The sequence below is a fragment of the Marmota marmota genome, unplaced genomic scaffold (genome assembly GCF_001458135.2).
Source record: "Marmota marmota marmota unplaced genomic scaffold, marMar, whole genome shotgun sequence".
In the NCBI taxonomy this organism is placed as follows: domain Eukaryota; kingdom Metazoa; phylum Chordata; class Mammalia; order Rodentia; family Sciuridae; genus Marmota; species Marmota marmota.
Window position 1 is genome coordinate 31,835,564 of NW_026000240.1, and position 20,400 is coordinate 31,855,963.

Sequence of the window (20,400 nt, forward strand, 5' to 3'; positions counted from 1 at the left end):
TTTGAGTTCTTTATATATCCTGGAGATTAATGCTCTATCTGAGGTATGTGTGGTAAAGATTTTCTCCCTTTCTGTTGGCTCTCTCTTCACTCCAGTCAAAATGGCAATTATCAAGAAGATAAGCAACAATAAATGTTGGTGAGGATGTGGGGGAAGAGGTAATCTCATGAATTGCTGGTGGTACTGCAAATTGGTGCAACAGTCTGGAAAGCAGTATGGAGATTTCTCAGAAAACTTGGAATGGAACCACCATTTGACCCAGTCATCCCACTGCTAGGTTGAAGAAGTTAAAATCAGCATACTACAAGGACACAGCCACATCAATGTTTATAGAAACTCAATTCACAGTAGCTAAACTATGGAACCAACCTAGGTATCCTTCAACAGATGAATGGATCAAGAAATTTTGGTACACACACACACACACACACAATGGAATATTACTCAGCCTTAAAGAAAAATGAAATTATGGAATTTTCCAGTAAAAGGATGGAACTGGAGACTATCACATTAAGCGAAATAAGCCAATCCTAAAGAACCAAATGCCAAATGTTTTCCCTGATATGTGGATGCTAATTCACAGTAATGGGGGGGGGGTCCTACAAAAGAATAGAGGTACTTGGAATTAGAGGGGAGTGAAGGAAGAGGAAGGGCTATGGAGTAGGAATGACAATAGAATGAATCAGACATTGTTACCCTATGTGCTTATATGATTACACAACATGTGTAACTAGAAAAATGAGATGTTATACTCCATTTATGTATGATGTGTCAAAATGCATTCTATTGTAATATATAACTAATTACAACAAATTTAAAAAATTAAAAATTAAAAAAAATGAACTAAATCCAACAGGTAGACAAAAGGCAACAAGCACTATATTTTAGTCCAGAAAACAACCATGGGATTTGGGGTTTTCTTCTAACATAGGCTGCTGAGGCTGGCTTTGAACTCATGATCCTTCTGCCTCAGCCTCCCAAGGTTCTTGGATTACAAGTGTGTGCCACCAAACCCAGCAAGAACCCCATTTTTGCGGATGTACATGATGGTAGGTTTCACTGTGATGTTTTCATATATATATATAATTATGTCAGATTTGTTCCACTGTCTTTCCTATTCTCCCCTCCCTTCCCTCCATTCTCCACTGTATAATCGACTGTACTTCTACTTTCCCCCATTATCAGAGAAAACATTCAACCTTTGGTTTTGGGGACTGGATTATTTCACTTAGCATGATAGTGCTTAGGTCCTTATAAATCTGCTGGTAGGGTTGCCTGCCACTCTAATGTGAGTCTTCTGTCAAGACTGAATAAAGAAGAGTCTGTTGAGAGCCACAGCCGAAGGGGCCCCAGCAAACTTCCAGCTGCCAGCAAACTTCCAGCTGCCAGCTGATGATTGGCTCACAGCGGCCCCAGCAAACTTCTAGCTGCCAACTGATTAGCTCCTCTAACTCTGCGGTGATGCTCATTGGGCTGTTTCCCTGCCCTTTCAGACCACGGAGCTGCTCATTGGGGGACTTTTTTGGCTCCGCCCAAGCGACCCAGACAATCGGCCTCAAGAGCAGGAGGAGTGGGGGAGGTTGAGAGGCTAGTGGGAAGCCAGTGGTGGCAGTTGGGCTCTGAGGGTTTTCCTGAAGAGCTGTGTGGTGCTGTATGTGTGTTCTAAAAATAAAGTTCGTTTCCTTTGACAAGTGGCTCCTGAATTGTGCCCAGCCAGTCAAGACTGAATAAAGAAGAGTCAAAGGATCCCAGTTCATACTACCAAAAGCACTATATAGATTTAATGCAATCCTAACTAAAATCCCAATGGAATTCCTCCATAGAAATAGAAAAAGCAATCATGAAATTCAGCTAAAAAAAATAAAAGACCCAGAATAGCTAAAGCAATCCTTAGCAAGAAGAGTGAAGCAGGTGGCATTGCTATACCAGACTTAAACTATACTACAGAGCAATAGTAACAGAAACAGCATGGTATTGGCACCAAAACAGACTGGTAGACCAATGGTACAGAATAGAGGACACTGAGACTAACCCACAAAATTACAATAATCTCATACCAGTCCATCATCTCTAAATATCCAATTTTACTCCTGAGAGAAGATCTCAAAACTCTGTTAACAAATCATTATATATGACAATGTTTTTCAGCCTATGTTAGAAGAAAACCCCAAATCCCATGGTTGTTTTCTGGACTAAAAAGGACTTTGTGTCCCAAGTGATATATAGAGATCATCCCATTTGCTTTTTTTTTTTTTTTGATATATTTACTTGTAGATGGACCCAATATATTTATTTATTTATTTTATGTGGCATTGAGGATCAAACCCAGTGCCTCACACATGCTAGGAAAATACTCTACCATTGACCTATAAACCCAGCCCCCATTTGCTTTTATCTCCATAACTTCACTCATCTCTCTCTCTACCATTCGTTAGCTAATTAATATCTTTTTGTAACATCTATATGATAGGCATTATTCATGATACTTTCTTAGTATTCTGAACATCTAGAAAACATTTTCCTATTCATTAACTTTATTGAGGTATATTTTATGGACAATAAAATGCACTAATCTAAAATATAGAGTTCAGTGAGTTTTGGTAAATAGACACATCTGCGTATCCACCACCACAATTATAATCACTGTATCAAATGTATGTATCACTAAAATAGGCCCCTTTGTGCCCTTTAGTGTTGATTTCTACCACCACCACCCCATGCAACCATGGGCCTCATTTCTATTGCTGTAGATAAATATTGCTGGGTCTAGACCTTTGTGTGGAAATTGAGCCTAACAATGAAAACATTTTTGTATACCTATCCAAAATGGAGCTGAGAGGTCTTGGAGAGAAATTGCTGAGGACGTAAGCAATTCCATGAACCACCCTGCTAAGCCAACTCAACCAAACTGCCTGTCTTATCTTTAATACTATGTGGTTTTATTTCCCTTAGCAACTTGATGGAACTGCCAATTATGACCCTAAGACTGGCTTTATATAGTAACTGCCATCATATGCCTATCAGAACTTTCCAGCTCCCTCAAGCACAGAGAGTACCAGTGAACTCTTTCATAATGACTTGTGTAGCTTTCTCTCTAATACTCCACCCTCCCATTTTTTCTTTGTTCTCTGAACATACCAGAGTCCATCTTGATCTCCATGTATGTCCTGGATTACAATTCTAATTTCCAGATTACACTTTTTGTCTGGAGATAAGTTTCTTCTTTTAATTTTGTTTTGACCACAGAAATGGAACCATTCAGTCTATACTTGATTTGCATAAAATCTCTTCTACTTGGTATGTTTTTTACATTCATCCACATTATTGTATGTTTGGGGAATCTGTTCCTTTTCATTGCCCAGTAGTATAAAAAGCATTGAGAAAAGTTTATTATCTCACCTGTTCCGGACACTTGACTTGTTTTGCATTTTTAGTACTTATGAATAAAACAGCTAAGAATATTTATATACAGAACTTGTACACACGTTTTCAGTTCTTTCAAGTAACTTCAAGTGAAATTGCTTGTATTATTTGAGAAAAGTGTCATTTCTTTCTTTCTTTTTTCAATTGTTTTACTTCATTGCTTAACAACAGTAAAAGGAGAATATTAGGAATACTTTAAATGCTTTATTTATTTTATTCTAATTTGTTATGTATGACAGCAGAATGTATTACACAATTCATATTACACATATAGAGCAAACATTTTCTTCTCTCTGGCTGTACAAAAATTAGACTCACACAATTTGTTTCCTCATACATGTACTTAGGATAGTGATGTCCATCTCATTACATCATCTTTCCTACCCTCATTCCCCCTTTCTTTCCCTCCCCTTTATTGTATTTAGAGTTTGTTTAATCCAACCATCTTCCTCCCTCCCAACCCCATTATGGATCAACATTCTTATACCAGAGAAAACTTTCAGTATTTGATTTTTTGGGATTGGCTAACTTCACTTAGCATTATATTCTACAACTCCATTCATTTACCTGAAAATGCCATAATTTTATTCTCTTGTAATGCTAAATAATATTCCATTGAGTATATATGCCACATTTTCATTATCCATTCATCAACTGAAGGGCATCTAGGTTGGTTCCACAGTTTAGCTAATATGAATTGTGCTGCTATAAACATTGATATGGCTGTGTTCCTGTAGTATGCTGTTTTTAAGTCCTTTGGGTATGGACTGAGGAGTGGGATAGCTGGGTAAAATGGTGGTTCCATTCCCAGGTTTCCAAGAAACCTCCATATTGCTTTCCACATTGATTGCACCAATTTGCAGTTCTACCAGCAATGTATGAGTGTATCTTTTCCCCCACATCCTTGACAATACTTATTGTAGTTTGTATTCTTAATAGCTGCCATTCTGACTGGACTGAGATGAAATCTTATAGTAGTTCTGATTTTCATTTCTTTAATTGCTAGAGATATTGAACATTTTTCCCATATATCTGTTGATTGTGTATCATCTTCTGAGAAGTGTCTTTTCAGCTCCTTGGAACATTTATTGATTGGATTATTTGGTTTTTTGGCATTGAGATTTTTGAGTTCTTTATATATCCTAGAAATTAGTGCTCTATCTGACGTGTATGTGGTAAAAACTTGCTACCCAAATGTAGGCTCTCTATTCACTTCACTGATTGTTTCTTTTGCTGAGAAGAAGCTTTTTTGTTTGATTCCATCCCGTTTATTGATTCTGGATTTCATTTCTTGTGCTATAGGAGTCTTATTAAGGAAGTTGGGGTCTAATCCAACATGATGGAGATTTGGGTCTACTTTTTCTTCTATTAGGCACAGTGTTTTTTGTTTAATTCCTAGGTCCTTGATCCACTTTGAGTTAAGTTTTGTGCATGGTGAGAGATAGGGGCTTAATTTCATTTTTTTTGCATATGGATTTCCAGTTTTCACAGAATCATTTGTTGAACAGGATATCTTTTCTACAACGTACGTTTTTTTTGGTCGCTTTTGTCTAATATAACTGTAATTATGTGAATTAGTCTCTGTGTCCTCTATTCTGTACCATTGGCCTACAAGTCTATATTGGTGCCAATACCATGCTGTTTTTGTTACTATTGCTCTGCAGTAGAGTTTATGGTCTGGTATAGTGATGCCACCTGCTTCACTCTTCTTGCTAATGATTGCTTTAGCTATTCTGGGTCTCTTATTTTTCCAGATGACTTTCATGACTGCTTTTTCTACTTCTATGAGGAATGCCATTGGGATTTTGATTAGGATTGCATTAAATCTGTGTAGTGCTTTTGGTAATATGGTCATTTTGGCAATATTAATTCTGCTATCCAAGAACAAGGGAGATCTTTCCATCTTCTAAGGTCTTCTTTAATTTCTTTCTTTAGCATTCTGTAGTTTTCATTGTAAAGGTCTTTCACATCTTTCATTAAGTTTATTCCCAAGTATTTTATTTTTTGCTTGAGGTTTTTATAAATGGGGTAGTTTTCCTCATTTCCCTTTCAGAGGATTTTTCACTGATATACAGAAATACCTTTAATTTATGGGTGTTGATTTTATATGCTGTTACTTTGCTGAATTCATTTATTAGTTCTAGAAGTTGGCTGGTGGAATTTTGGGGTCTTCTAGGTATAGAACCATATCATCAGCAAATAGTGATAATTTGAGTTCTCCTTTTCCTATCCATATCCCTTTAATTTCTTTCATATGTCTAATTGCTCTGGCCAGTATTTCAAGAACTATGTTAAATAGAAGCGGTAAAAGAGGGTATCCCTATCTTGTTCCAGTTTTTAGAGGGAATGCTTTCAATTTTTCTCCATTTAGAATGATGCTAGCCTAGGGTTTAGCATAGATAGCTTTTACAATGTTGAGATATGTTCCCGTTATCCCTAGTTTTTCCAGTGTTTTGAATATGAAGGGGTGCTGTATTTTGTTGAATGCTTATTCTGCATCTATTGAGATGACCATATTGTTCTTATCTTTAAGTCTATTGATGTGAAGAATTGCATTTATTGATTTCCATATGTTGAACCACCTTGCATCCCTGGGAGGAACCCCACTTGATCATGGTGCACTATCTTTTTGATATGCTTTTGTATTTAATTTGTCAGAATTTTTGGAGAATTTTTGCATCTATGTTCATTAGAGGTATTGGTATTGGTCTGAAGTTTTCTTTCTTTGATGTGTCTTTGCATTCAGGGTGATATTGGCCTCATAGAATGAGTTTGAAAGTGCTCCCTCTTTTTCTATTTCACAAAATAATTTGAGGAGTATTGGTATTAGTTCTTCATTAAAGGTCTTGTAGAACTCAGGTGTGTATCCATCTGGTCCTGGGCTTTTCTTGGTTGGTAGGCTTCTGATGCCATCTTCTATTTCATCTCTTGAAATTGATGTTTACATAGTGTACATCATCCTGATTCTGTATGGACAAATCATATGACTCTAGAATTTTTTTATGCCTTTGATAGTTTCTATTTCATTAGAGTACAAGTTTTCAAAAATAATTTCTAATTATCTTCTGTATTTCTGTAGTGTCTTTTGTGCTATTTCCTTTTTTTATTATGTAATGTTAGTAATTTGAATTTTCTCTCTCCTTTTCATTAGCATGGCTAAAAGTTTGTCAATTTTATTTTTCCAAAGAACCAACTTTTTATCTTGTCAATTTTTTCAATTGTTTCTTTTATTTCAATTTCATTCATTTCAGCTGATTTTAATTATTTCTGTCTTCTATTGCTTTTGGTGTTTATTTGTTCTTCTTTTCTAGGGCTTTGAGATGTAATGTTAGATCATTTATTTGTTGACTTTTTCTTCTTTTAAGAAATGAAATCCATGCAATGTAGTTTCCTATTTATATTTTTATATATATATTTTTTAGTTGCAGTCGTCAATACCTTTATTTTTTATTATTTTTTTAATGTGGTACTGAGGATTGAACCCAGGGCCTCACACGTGCTAAGCAAGTGCTCTACCACTGAGCCACAACCCCAGCCCCACAATGTACTTTCCTATTATTACTGCCTTCATAGTGTCCCAGAGATTTCTATAGTTCCCCTGAGTTATATCAATGTTTTCATTTACCTCTAAGAATTTTTTAATTTCCTCCTTTATATCTTTTGCAACCCATTTTTCATCCAGTAGCATATTATTTAGTCTTCAGGTGTTGGAGAAGCTTTTATTTTTTATTTTATCATTGTTTTCTAGTTTTATTCCATTATGATCTGATAGAATGCAGAGTAGTATCTCTACTTTTCTGTATTTGCTAAGAGTTGCTTTGTGGCATAATATTATGGTCTATTTTAGAGAAGGATCCATGTGCTGCTGAGAAGAATGTGTATTTGCTTGTTGAAGGATGAAATATTCTATATACATCAGTTAAGTCTAAGTTATTGATTGTGTTAATGAGTTCTATACTTTCTTTGTTCAGTTTTTCTTTGGAAAGATCTATCCAGTGGTGAAAGTGGTGTTAAAGATACCCAGAATTATTGTGTTGTGGTCTATTTGACTCTTAAACTTGAGAAGAGTTTGTTTGATGAACATAGATGCTCCATTGTTTGGGGCATATATATTTATAATTGTTATGTCTTATTGATGTGTGTTTCCCTTGAGCCATATGTAGTGTCCTTCTTTATCCCTTTTGATTAACTTTAGCTTGAAGTCTACTTTATTTGATATGAGGATGGAAACCCCTGTTTGCTTCCACAGTCCATGTGAGTGGTATGATTTTTCTCAACCTTTTGAGTCTGTGCATGTCTCTTCCTATGAGATGAGTCTCTTGGAGGCAGCATATTGTTGGGTCTGTTTTTTAAAATCCAATCTGCCAGTCTACATCTTTTGATTGGTGAGTTTATGCCATAAATATTCAGGGTTATTATTGAGACATGATTTATATTCCCAGTTATTTTATCTTTGGTATTTAACTTTACTTGGTTTCTCCTTTGATTGGTTTTTCCTTTAATGTAATACCTCCCTTAACTCTTGTTTTTCAATTCCTCTTCATGGAATATTTTGCCAAGGATATCTGTAATGCAGGCTTTCTAGATGTAAATTCTCTTAACTTTTGTTTATTATGGAAGGTTTTTATTTCATCATCAAATCTAAAGCTTATTTTGCTAAATATAAGAATCTTGGTTGGCATCCATTTTCTTTCAGAACTTGGTATATATGTTATTCTATGATCTCCTGGCTTTGAGGGTCTGGGTTAAAAAATCTGCTGATATATGAATTGGCCTCCCTCTATATGTGATCTGATTCCTCTCTTGTGGCCTTTAAGATTCTATCCTTATTCTGTATGCTAGGCATTTTCCTTATAATGTGCCTTGGTGTAGATCTGTTGTAATTTTGTACATTTGACGTTTTGTAAGCCTCTTGAATTTGATTTTTCAATTCATTCTTCATACTTGGGAAATTTTCTGAATGAAGAATTGTGAATTCCTTTGATTTAAAACTCTGTGCTTTCCTCTATCTCAATAACTCTTAGATTTGGTCTTTTTATTCTATTCCATAATTCTTGGAAGTTCTCTTCTTGGTTTCTTACGATCTTCACTGTGTGGTCAACTTTATTTTCCTGATTGTATACTTTGTCTTCATTATCTGATGTTCTTTCTTCCAAGTGATCTAGTCTGTTGGTTATGCGTTCTATTGAGTTTTTTATTTGGTTTATTGTTTCCTTCATTTCAAGAATTTCTGATTTTTTTTTTCAGAGTCTCTGCTTCTTGAAATAGTCTTTTGCTACCTGTATTTGCTCTTATATCTTTGTTGAAGTGATCAATTGTTGCCTGTTTTTGTTCATTTAGGTCATCCTTTAATTCACAGATCATTTTAATTACGTTTATTCTGAACTCCTTCTCTGATATTTCATCAACTTCACTGTCCATGGACTCTGTTATTACTTGTACCTCACCTTGATGTTGGGCTTCCAGACCCTGAAGCTGTGCTCAATGTGTGCTAGTGAAACTAAAGGTGGTGGTGGCAATAGCAGAGGTAACTCAAGATAGCAGTGGAAGTGCCCCAAGATGGATGCAGGTCTTTCAGTGATGGGGCTGAAAGGGTGGACCTTACACTGCCTTTGGGATGCCTGCTCCAAGATTCAGCTGCTTCTAGGCCCTGTCTGTTAGCAAAAGGTAAAGGCTACTGTGTGGAGAAAGCTGTGGGAATGTTTGCAGAGTCCCAAGATGGAAGTGGGTTAGGCCTGGCCTGAGGCTGGCTGCGGGTGTGTGTGTGTGGCAGACCCAGGCCTACCCTGGGCCTGGGTCCTGCGCAGGTCAGTGTAGGAGCATCTGAACCAGGCCAGAGCTTCGGCAGGGGTCCACTAGTCAGAGGAGGCGGTCCTGTGCTCTGGAGGGTGTCTTCTGGTGGTGGGATAGACCCAGGCCTATCCTGGGCCTGGGTCCCATGCAGGTGGGTGGAGGTGGATCTAGACCAGGCAGAGAAATGTCATTTCTTGAGTCAGCAGAAGTTTTCTTTTTAAAAAATTAAAACAATAAAAAAATACCATGATTAAGTTCAAATCACCTTATTTATACTTGGACATTTAAAAAGAAGAAATAATGTTTGAGTCACAGAGTAGTCCATGAAGGAGTTAAAGAAAAGCCATCTAGAAATAATGCCAGATAGGTATATTGGTTATATCAAAATGAAATCACTTGAGTAACTGAAACTGCAAGAAGGGCCATTTGAACTATCCTTCCCCAGATGCAACAAGCCATAAAGATTCTTTTGGAATGGATCTGCTTCACGTGCCAAGGCTGGAAAATAGCCTTGATCATCAGAGACTGATATTGGGGCTGCAATGAACCTGAGGAAATAAACTCTTTGAAGTAACCCTTACCTTCCACTGTCTTCTACATCACCCCCATATACATAGCATAGTAACATCCTTAGAATTTACTATCCAAGTCCATACAGCCACTTGTCCTATCATTTCTTCACAAATTTATTGCTCTTTGTCCAAAAGTATAAAAACATCATGCCTTGGTCATTTATTTGGATTTTACTCTCTTGTAAAGATTCCTGTGTACATGTAAAATTAATAAAACTTTATGCTTTAATCTTGTTAATCAGCTTTTATATTAATTAGTTTCCTAGTTTTGGCCAAAAAGCCTACAGAAGAACTAAGGGACAGAGGAGGGGATTTCTCTCTTCCCTATACCCACAACTGAAAAAGGCATGTGGCTTTCCTACAGGCAAACAAAGTATAACCCCCATGAGGTCAGAGTTTTCTCCAGGTACTAAGAGGAGGCTCAGGACTTGCTCCAGAAATAGATAAAAGGGAAATTAAGAGGTGGTAGCTGGTCAGGATGTAGGCAGGCATGTGAGGCCTGCAGTCTTCATGCCTTTCAGGTATGGGTTAAGGGATTAAGAGATAGGCTGGGCTAAGGGATTATGTCCTGGGCAGATCCAAGCTCATGAGTCTCAGGCTATATCAACTTTGCAAGAAATACTTGAGCAAGTCAGTTATGAGCTACTGAAGATAAGGCCAGAGTGCAAGGAAAGACTTTGAAAAAATTAATTTGCAAGAAATAAATCAGCATTAAATATAAGGAATTATTTTAAAATAATTTAACACTGTGGTTTTACTTATTCATTTGATTATAATAACTTTGGTAACCATAACTTTGGATAGATAAAATCACCTATAGCCAACTAAATGCACATCAAACATAAATAATGTCTTGACCTGCCTTCTTTTCCTACAACTCCACACATCCCAAGGGGAATTTCCAGCTCAAGATCAAAGAATGATTAAATAGTTGGTGAAGGAGTTTTTAAAAAATGACTGAGTAATTTTACTTTGTATATACATGCTAGAAAAAAAAGTAAAATAAAATAAACAAAAATGTCCTCTTGGTGCTGAAAGTTTGGTGCCAAATCTTCTAAAAAGCAAAGAGCCTTGGGAAAATAATTAGCCACTTAATCAGTCTCATGTTTCAAAAGTTCATAATGAAGCTGTGTGATCAACAATCATCCTGTATTTGCTCACCATTCTAATGAGATGTCAAACCCAAAGGTTGCATTTTCACAATTCTAAGTCTCTCTTTCAACTTAATGTTTAAGAAAAATTTGTATTTAGAAATGTGAATTTACAGAGAAGAAAACATATGGGATATGCTAAAAGTATTTTACAAGGCATCTGACCAACTAAAACTACTTTTTTGTTTGTTTTAAGTTTGGGATTTTGTTTATCTTACAGCATATTACAGTGATCTAAGTAGTGTTTCCTTGTAGCATAAATAAGGTGGCCAAGGAAATAGATGTGACCATTTCCAGTTTGCCTGGTAAATCAATGTGTGGTCTACCATAATGAAACCTCAATAACAAAACACAGAATGAAAAGTAAGGACATCAGCTCAGGTCTCCCAGTAGTGGCTGGAATCTGCAATCAGGGGTAGCTTAGGAGTAATTTTTCTACTTCATTTCACAAAAATTAGCATAGAAACACACAACAAAGACTTTCTGCCTTTTGAAAGTCCAATTCACTTGACATGCTTGACTATTTCTCATAAACCTATTGCTCCTACTCATCAGTTTGAGGAATGGTAGGGGTGTGGCTGCATTAGAAAACATAGAGAGGAAAGAAATGCTTGGTTAATCTGTTTTTCATCCTGGTCATGGCCCAATGCTGGCAAGCTGATAGAGAGTGGTCACATACAATCAGAGCTTCTCTTAGAGGCTGGCAAGGCCCACTGCAGGCAGCCAAGCACTCTGATGACAGCTGATGCAAACACATACCATTATGTTCAAGGTCAGTGATGGCCTCTTCTATACTCGAGTCAAAGTCCAGGGAAGGAGTAGGCTGAGACTCAGGTAGGTTCTCTGAAGCTGGTTCATCTAATTCCTTATGGGAGGAAATTAATAATTCATCAGAAGTTGACAGAAAGAAATAGGACTACCACAAATGAGATCATATTCTTGTTTACAAGATTATTTGGAAACAAAAACCTACCAAATTCTCTCCCTTAAACATAATAACTTTTTCAAACTTTAAGATAGTAACTTGGGTTAGGAGAAAAATAGTCCTGAATCAATGAGACAGGTGACCTTGGGCAAACACTTGAACTTCATAGCCCTCAGGTTTAAGTCCATGACTAGTAGGTCAAGCAGGATGCCCAGAGTAAAAAATTAACACTCAGGTTCAGGCAAGTGCAGGCTCCACTGGCAGCTAGGAGTGATGCTTTCTATTTTGCACCCAGGGCACTCCACCTTTGTCATTCCTGTCCTGAATTTTTCTTCATCTCAAAATTAAAAAGCATTGGCTTGAATGACTTCCAGCTTCTTGTCTAGCTTTAAAAACTCCATGATTCTATGAATTTTAATTTCTTAAAAGCAAAATATCTAAGAGAATACTTAGAATTCTTACTTCAAATAAACAAAGGTAAACTTCATAAACATATCAATAAGTATTTCAACAAATCACCTTGTCCTTTCCCCCCCCAGTTTTGAGTGTATATGTGTTTGTCACCTAGAATGGATGGTAAATTGGCCTCTTTTCCTTGATAAATGGCTTTGATGCAGAGCTACTCCAAGAATGTCTTCTTATTAAGAAGGAAATTAAAAGGAAAAATTAATCTTATGTCTTTTGTTTTCTATTTTGCTGTGCTCGGAAATGAACCCAGGGCCTTCTGCATGCTGGGCAAGCACTCTACCACTGACCCACATTACCAGTCCTAAACTAATATTAAATAAATACGTAAAAATGAAGCTATGCCACACTGTGATGTAGCATTTGTGAAAATATGGTCATAAAGTGGTTTTTAAAAGTCCATTTTCTATACTATATACTTAATTATTTCAGGAAGTACAACTGAATTCCAAATTTCAAAGGATCACTGATGGTACATAGAGAACTTCAAGAACAAAGAGTAGAAATTGCATGAAATATGATTTTACATGTGCTTTAGCACTTATTTGAAAATAAGTACTTGGACTCTCAAGTGATTTTGATTTGCTAAGGTCCTCTTTTAATAGAACAAACAGAGTTGTTAAAATTGTTCTTTTAGTATAGAAGGACTTGATCTCATCTTTGATCCCCATTACCATTCCATGCATGATGGAGACCTGCTCTGACATGCACTTTTCACAGAAACTCAACCTGGGCACCAGTGCAAATATATACCAAAAAGATGAATGGGGCTTATCTTTTATATTATGGTACATAGTTGTTTTTAAGATACCATTCTTTAAGGAAATGGTGCCTAATATCAGTCTACCTACATTCAACTGTGCTTCAAGATTTCATAGCTCAAATTCAACCAAGCAGAAACTGCCTGCCAAAGTAAAAGATGTTGTCAGTTAGGGTCTGAAAAACAAAGCAAGTTACTCTCTCAAATGCTTCAAAGAATTTTTATAACATGTAACAATCAGTTCATTCACTCCCATAACTGATTCTCTCCTATGACTGCTTCTGAAATAAAAAAGGGTCTTGCTTCAGCCATTCAAGAGAGAAGGAAAAAGGAATTGAGAAGAGAGTCCCCAATGAGATTAGGAAGAACTTAAGTTGTAAATATGTGTAGAGGCAGGGGAATAAAAGCATTCAAAGAAGGGAGCATTTTCCTCTTCTTCTTTATCACATTTTTCTTTAGTCTCTTGCATCTGATTCATCCATTTTCTTTCTTATACTTTATTTCATCTATCTCAGTTCAACCTTCAGGTCCCTCTGCAAAATGTTTGACTTTGGTTTTCTTCCTCTTTGTTCAGTGAATATCATTAAACCCATCTCACTCTTTTGCCTGTGGATGTGATTAAACTTGCCTCTTCCTTGCCTGGCTGTCTCTCTCCATCCTCCTCCTGGGGTGAACAAGAAAGTCTTCTCTCCATTTGCTTCTCCTTTTCTTCTGTTCCCATTAAGTGATTTTTTTCCTAAAGAGATTATAAGAAGATCTGTTCATTGGAGGTTTTTCCAGGTCTTCCTTCATCTGGAGGTGAACTGCTGCTTTCAGGAGCCCTATTTTCAATAATTAATCAGAGTATGGTCTTGGGCCAGCAGCCTTGGAATTGGCAGAGTGCTTGTTAGAAATGCAATATTCCAGCCACCCCCAACCCCAGAACAAATAAATCAGAACCTACATTTTAACAAGATCCATAGGCCTCCCAGGTACATTTTGAATTCTGAGAAATGTTACTATAAGCCATAGAAATTTGAGCAAGAGCCAGTTGATTGTGGAGATCAAAGATCAGAAGGTTTTCCAGAAGAGGAGGTGAAGTTTTGGAAGAGAGAAGATGGGAAGCTAACAATAGGCCAGAGGGAAATGGCTGTTACAATAGCACAAAAGGGAGCAGGGAGCTTGGGAGAGCTGAGCAACCATGCAGGGCTGAACCAGCTGGGAAAAGGACATAATCTGTGAGGAGAATAGATTTAAGACTCTCACATATAAGACTCTCACAGACTGGAGCATTTTCTGCTCCCATCAATATATAAACTAGGACACATGCTTCTGGAAAGCTCAGGCCTAGAGATGCTGATAGCATTAAACCTTGGAAGATCAAAGAATGAACTAAAATCTCTGGCCAGGGCAACACTGGGCACTTCCCTACCTTTTCCGTTTGCTCATTGCTGATAGACAGAGGATGGAATTGGGAATTCACTGAGGAAATTATGATTTTTATAAAATCTTCTTTTTTCTCAGTTGTTCCAATATCTGGATGTTTTGCCTAGCTCCCATGTTCTGTGGGATAACATATGGATAACAAAATCTCCTGAGATTCTGCCTGCCATATGGTCTCAGAGTTATCTTTAGACTTCAAGACACCCTGATATATAGGGGGATGGGAAGACCAGATACCATACAACATAGTTATAATGCTGATAATATTTATATCAGAAAAAAAGAACACAAAATGATTATCTTGAGGGGTCAAAGAAGGAAAGCAAAAAGTTAACTTATTGGATAATAACACTTAAGATCATACTTGAAAATACACTTTTATTTGCCATATAGTAACTTCAAAAATAAAGTCATTAGGTTCATAAAACAAAATGCAACTAAATAATAGTTCTCAATTTCCAGTCTTAGGGGGAAAGTCTCTTAGAATCAGGGGTCCCTGAGAATTCCAGAAAAAAGCATCCCAGTTTCTGTCCAGAACAAATAGTTTACGCACATTAATGAACAGAATCCTTATGATCCTGCCAGTCCTCCTTGTTTGGATCTATGAAAATGTGCAGTTCTCAGTCTCAGAATCAGGGAAAAAGATCCACATCCACAGGTTTTCCTTGCAAAGCCCACAAAATCTGGGGAGCTGAGGAAAGGTGCTAGGTTTTCAGAGGGCTTGGATCATTCCACATTATGGTGGCATCAAATAGGAATCTAACCCTGCTGCTGAACCCTGTGTCATTTCAGCCAACAATTTCTCCACTAACTAGGGTCTGTAACCTCATCTCCCAAGTCTTTGGGACCTTCAAAAAGATCCCATAGCTGGCTTTACTTAACAGAGGTACCAGATGGGTGAAGAAGCAGAGTGGGATTGAGCATGTATGTCCAGCATTTCCACAGTATCTGCTAATTGGTCCAGTAAACAGAAGGAGATTGTGAGCTCAGAGGAAGTTTTGCCCCCTATTTGGTCCAGTTTTGGATTTTCAGAACTCTAAAGCATCTAGTACCCCTAAATATTTGATAAAGGTAGTTCACTAGCAGCTCTCCTCCTCAGAAGGGCAGAAAACAAGTGTTCCTAGGCCCTACCTAGCTGAGAGTGAGCTCTGCTAAGGTTTGAATGTCCCTTGGTTGAGGCCTCTGATACTATACTACTACAGAATTAGCATCCTCAGGGTTCAAAGGATTCTCCCCACAGCCTCTGGGGGAGGTTGGTTCTTCCTGTGAAAGGTAAGAATCTCTTTCACATACAGGAATTTCCACTGAATGAATGAGAAATATCTCCAACCCAAATTGCTTTTACCAGGAGAGCTATGAGTTAGTGTTGATGTTGAGTAACCAAATATGACCTCATAAAGACTACCTTGAGCATCAGAGCCTACCCCAAGGCCTGTGGAGATATTTTCAACCATTAGTTAAAATGGCATTTGCTATTCAAAGATTTGGAATATAGAGGATATGAATTTGGGATCCATGTCATGTAAACCTACAACCCTATTCCTTATCATATAGCTATGGTGGTTCTTCAGAGTTTGAATGAAGTTATTAACACAATACACATGATATAAGTGGGAGAGAGACAATAAAAAGGGAAAGAATAAAAATAAGAAAGGTCAATGAACTAAAGAGGTAAGACATCTACAACATGGGTGGAATTAAAAATTAGAAATACACATATGTGTTCTAAGATCTAGTTATTTAACTCATCAACTGTGTATTCAGTGCCAATCCTTTATAAACTACATAGTAGGCACTCAGTAAATGTGTTGGATACATCACCTGATCCACCTCTGTGGATCTTTGAGTTAGTGTTTTTTCCAATTGATGGCCTACATTCTAGAATCCTCCCTGGAATTAGAAACTTGGTCATGGTACTTTTATTTTCTAACCTGTCCCTTTTCCTATACAACTACCTATATGAGTATGTAGAATCTGAAGCAAGAAAGAGTCTTATGTAAAATTTAAGAGATACTTACATGAAGCACATTTGTACTCAGCTGCTGAAAGTTCCGAGATCTCAATTCTTGCATCCGCTTGTTATTCTCTTCATACTTGTCTTCCACAATTTTTCTGCAAATTTAAAGTGAACATACAAAAGTAACTCAAATTTCTAAAACTATGTCTTATCTACAGATATGTATGATCCCTGTTCAGGGATCATGGGCAGATTAGGCTGATGGGAAGCCAGGTCATCTGTCTCTCGCTTGGGAAGTAGTATGCTGTGCATAACACTTTTAAACTTTAGTTCTCTTTTAAATCACACACAGGGATACTCTGGTTCCTTATTAATTCTTAGGAATTCTCAAATGCAGCAGAAGGAGAAGACAATTCCTCCCTGTGCATCCTGAATATGATGATGGGGGTTTCCACAGTGTCTGACATATACTAACACCATGAAAAATGTTTTCAGGGTGAACCAACACACAAGCCAGGAAAAAAAGAAATACTACATATCAAAGAATTTATGAAAAATATATAGGCATCACTGTGGAAGAAAATTTTCTTCTGTAGAAAAATTTTATTTCCTTTGTTTTCTTTATTTGTTTCCAACTAGGAGAATTGATTATAATAAATCTGCTACTCGAAGAAAGATTTAAGTTCTTATGATAACTTGTGTGTTAATCTATACTTAGATATTTTCTACAAGTCACTGAACATCCTTCTAGTTAAATTTTCTTGTCTATAAAATGGATACATTTCACCTTTCTGACATTAGAGTCATTTTCTTACTAAAAACACATGTTCCCTTTTATTCTAGAAACAAAGATCAAAATTACAATACAATTCATTCATAAAATAAAGATCAAATTTTATGTAAACACTATCACTTTAAATGTGAAAATATTAGTGCATCATTTGAAATATTTATGACTTCCATTGATCTATAAAATAGTTTTAATCTGAATAATTTGTAATATGCAGATAAATTATTAAATATGCCATTTTAATCCATTTCTATCAGAGTATAAATTTTTCTTTTATCCACAATCAATGATCTGAATCATGGTACAATGGAGATACTAACATTATAAACAAATTTGAGACTATGAGTTGATGGAATGGCTCAAGGAATTTATGTGAATATATTTTCCAAGTAAAACCCACACTCAGTGCTATAGTGATTTACAAAAACAAACTAGTATTGGCTCCCTAGAACACACTGTGTACATTATTTTCCTAACTAAACATTCAGTAACATCACATTGGTAGCCGAAATTGGCCATGGTGGGAGTATTTACAACACAGAAATCAGCAAGCAAGTCAGCTAACTCTAAATCCAGAGCTGTCTGTTAAATGTTTACCAGCACATCACTGCACTTTGATGCAAATCTTTCTCCACATATATTAAAGAAAGCATGTGTTAAGGAAAATAGAGTCTGATAGATTCTTATTTGGTTCATCATGATATTCATTCAGAGTACAAGGATATCTCTAAATCATGTTTCAGGTTTGTTTTGTAAACATGATCACAAAGTAAGCAAATCTGCTATTTGGAACTTATCTATCCCTCTAGTCCTTGGTTGGGATTTCTAAGTTACCAAAGAGTAAGCGAAGGAAGAAAGAAGAAAAATTAGAGAATTGGCAAACCTTGCAACTGAAAAAAAGCATTTGAGAAATTGAGAGTCCGGGGCTCTTTGATATTCCACTCTTCATACATACATCTTTCTTCAGTTTTAATAAGATTTAATTGACAGATAAAATAGTTTTTATTTATAGTATACATCATGATGTTTTGATATATGTATATATTGTTTAAATGATTAGAACAAGTTAATTAACATATACATCACTTCACATACTTTTTTGTGGTGAGAACATTTAAGGTCTATTACTGAGTAATTTTCAAATCTACAATGTCTTAATTAGTCACTACGATGAACAATAGCTCTCTAGAACTAATTCTTCCTGGCTAACTGCAACTTTGTACCTTTGTCTAAATCTCCTCATCCATGCCCCTGACCCTGTTAATCACCATTTCATTTTCCACCTTCACTAGTTCCATATTTTCAGATTTCATATATATGTGAGATCATGATCATGAATATTTGTCTTTCTATGGATGGCTTACTTCACTTAGCCTAATGTCCTCCAGATTCATCCATGCTGGTGCAGTTGATGTGATTTCCTTCTTTTTAAAAGCTAAAGAGAATCCTGTTGTATGTACAGTCCACATTTCTCTTTGATTCCATCTTTGGGCTACTGTGAATAATGCTGCAGTGAGCATGGGAATGCAGATCTGTTCAATATTTGATTTCATTTCCTTTGAATATAAACTCAGAAGCAGGTCTGTGAGATCTTTCAGAAGTTCTATGTTCAAATTTTTAGGGAAACTCCATACTTCTTTCCATAATAACTTTACAAGTTTTCCACGCCCTTCCCGATGCTTGAAATTATACTTTTTCATAAAAAGATACTTCTAAATGCTTCTTTTAACAGACCAGAACTGACTGCATTTTACTGTCTTCCAAGCTAAAAATTTTCTGCCAGCAAAACCTCTTATCCCTGTAGATCAGCTAGGTCTCCTGGTAGAAGAAACACAGCAAGCACCTAGGGAATGAGATTAAAATAATAAAGGCTTCTTTTCGGTCTGTTGCTTGAGTATGTATAGAAGATGTCAGCACCAATGAGGTTTCACTCAAGAGACTGACCCTATTTTCATCACTAACGCACTCCCTGATTTTCAATCTTTCTCTATACTCAACACTGAAAGCCTAATATAAATTGTACCTGGCATCCACTCTAAGACTCAATCATCTTTTGACTGAATGAGTAAATGAATAAACAAATAAATATATAACCATATGCATTTTGGTTTCTTGATTTTTTTTTTTTTTTTTTTTTTTTTGTCTTCTCTTCAGTGAATTCCTTCATAGCCCCTGGGAGCAGCACAGGAGGCATACAGTACGAAAGGAAAGGCAGCTTACTTTAGCTTCCTGGCTTTTTCATCAGCTGCCTGGAGCTTCCTCAGCCGCATCCTTTCTCTAGGTGTCATTTTCTGCACTTCAGATAGTTCCCGAAGAGTCTGCAGGTGTATCTTTTTTTGCCTATAAATCATAAAGATTCCCCACATGCTAACATGCTCAGAAAAATTAAACAAATCTTTTACAGAAGTATAATTACACTACCGAGAAAGCAAAAGCATCTCAAGACAGGCCAGGCAAAAACTAATAATCTTTGGATAGGCAATGAGCCAACCAGGACTGTAGTTAATTGACAATATTTTTCAAATTAGATTTTTGTTTAAAAGAAAATTATATACTTTCCAAATTTCTGCTCATTTCATTGCCTATAACTAGTTTTCACAATGGTAAGACAAATTAGAATTGTGGTCATTAGGGAGCAAAACGACTGTCAGAGTAATTCAGCCATGTGGATAGGTATACAATCTTTGGAGTTAAGCAGGATTTGAATCCCACATCTACCACTCATTAGCTCAATAGACTTGAATGAGAAATTGAACCTCAATGTTCTCATCTGTAAAGAATGGGCTATAGTAAGTATCATGAGACAATGTATGCGCAAGTATTTATGATGGTATCACAATAGGTGTATTTTGCTGAGTATGACTTACATGAGTGCTTAATCACACAGGTTAACAACTAAATATGGGTTCATATCATAACCTCCCAGCTTACATTTTATGTATCCTTGGGCAAGTTACTTAACCCATGACTATAAAAAAAGTACTACCTACTTCGTAGGGTTTTCCTGCCTTTAAATGAGTTCATGTAAATGGATTCTATTAGATACCGAGCTGAGGATATGGTCATTAACCCCGAAAATGTTAGATAATATTATTACTTAAGAATCTTTTTCTTCAATAAAAGGAATGTGTTCACATTAATC

General features: G+C 36.4%; 1 protein-coding gene across 16 annotated transcripts in view; it reads right to left on the reverse strand.

The window, feature by feature from the left end:
* Positions 1 to 20,400, reverse strand: part of Nek11 (NIMA related kinase 11) — a 312,014-nt gene that overhangs the window by 157,698 nt on the left and 133,916 nt on the right. For 11 of the 16 annotated variants that reach the window (XM_048794349.1, XM_015487067.2, XM_048794340.1 and 8 more), the window contains 4 exons: positions 19,479 to 19,598; positions 16,530 to 16,623; positions 13,718 to 13,825; positions 11,699 to 11,804 (listed from right to left, as the gene is read on the reverse strand). In XM_048794349.1, coding sequence (XP_048650306.1) covers positions 11,699 to 11,804; positions 13,718 to 13,825; positions 16,530 to 16,623; positions 19,479 to 19,598 — 428 coding nt within the window. Of the gene's footprint in view, positions 1 to 8,807; positions 9,384 to 11,698; positions 11,805 to 13,717; positions 13,826 to 16,529; positions 16,624 to 19,478; positions 19,599 to 20,400 lie in introns of those variants that run through there. The other 5 variants (XM_048794347.1, XM_048794341.1, XM_048794353.1 and 2 more) reach the window with 4 other exon arrangements.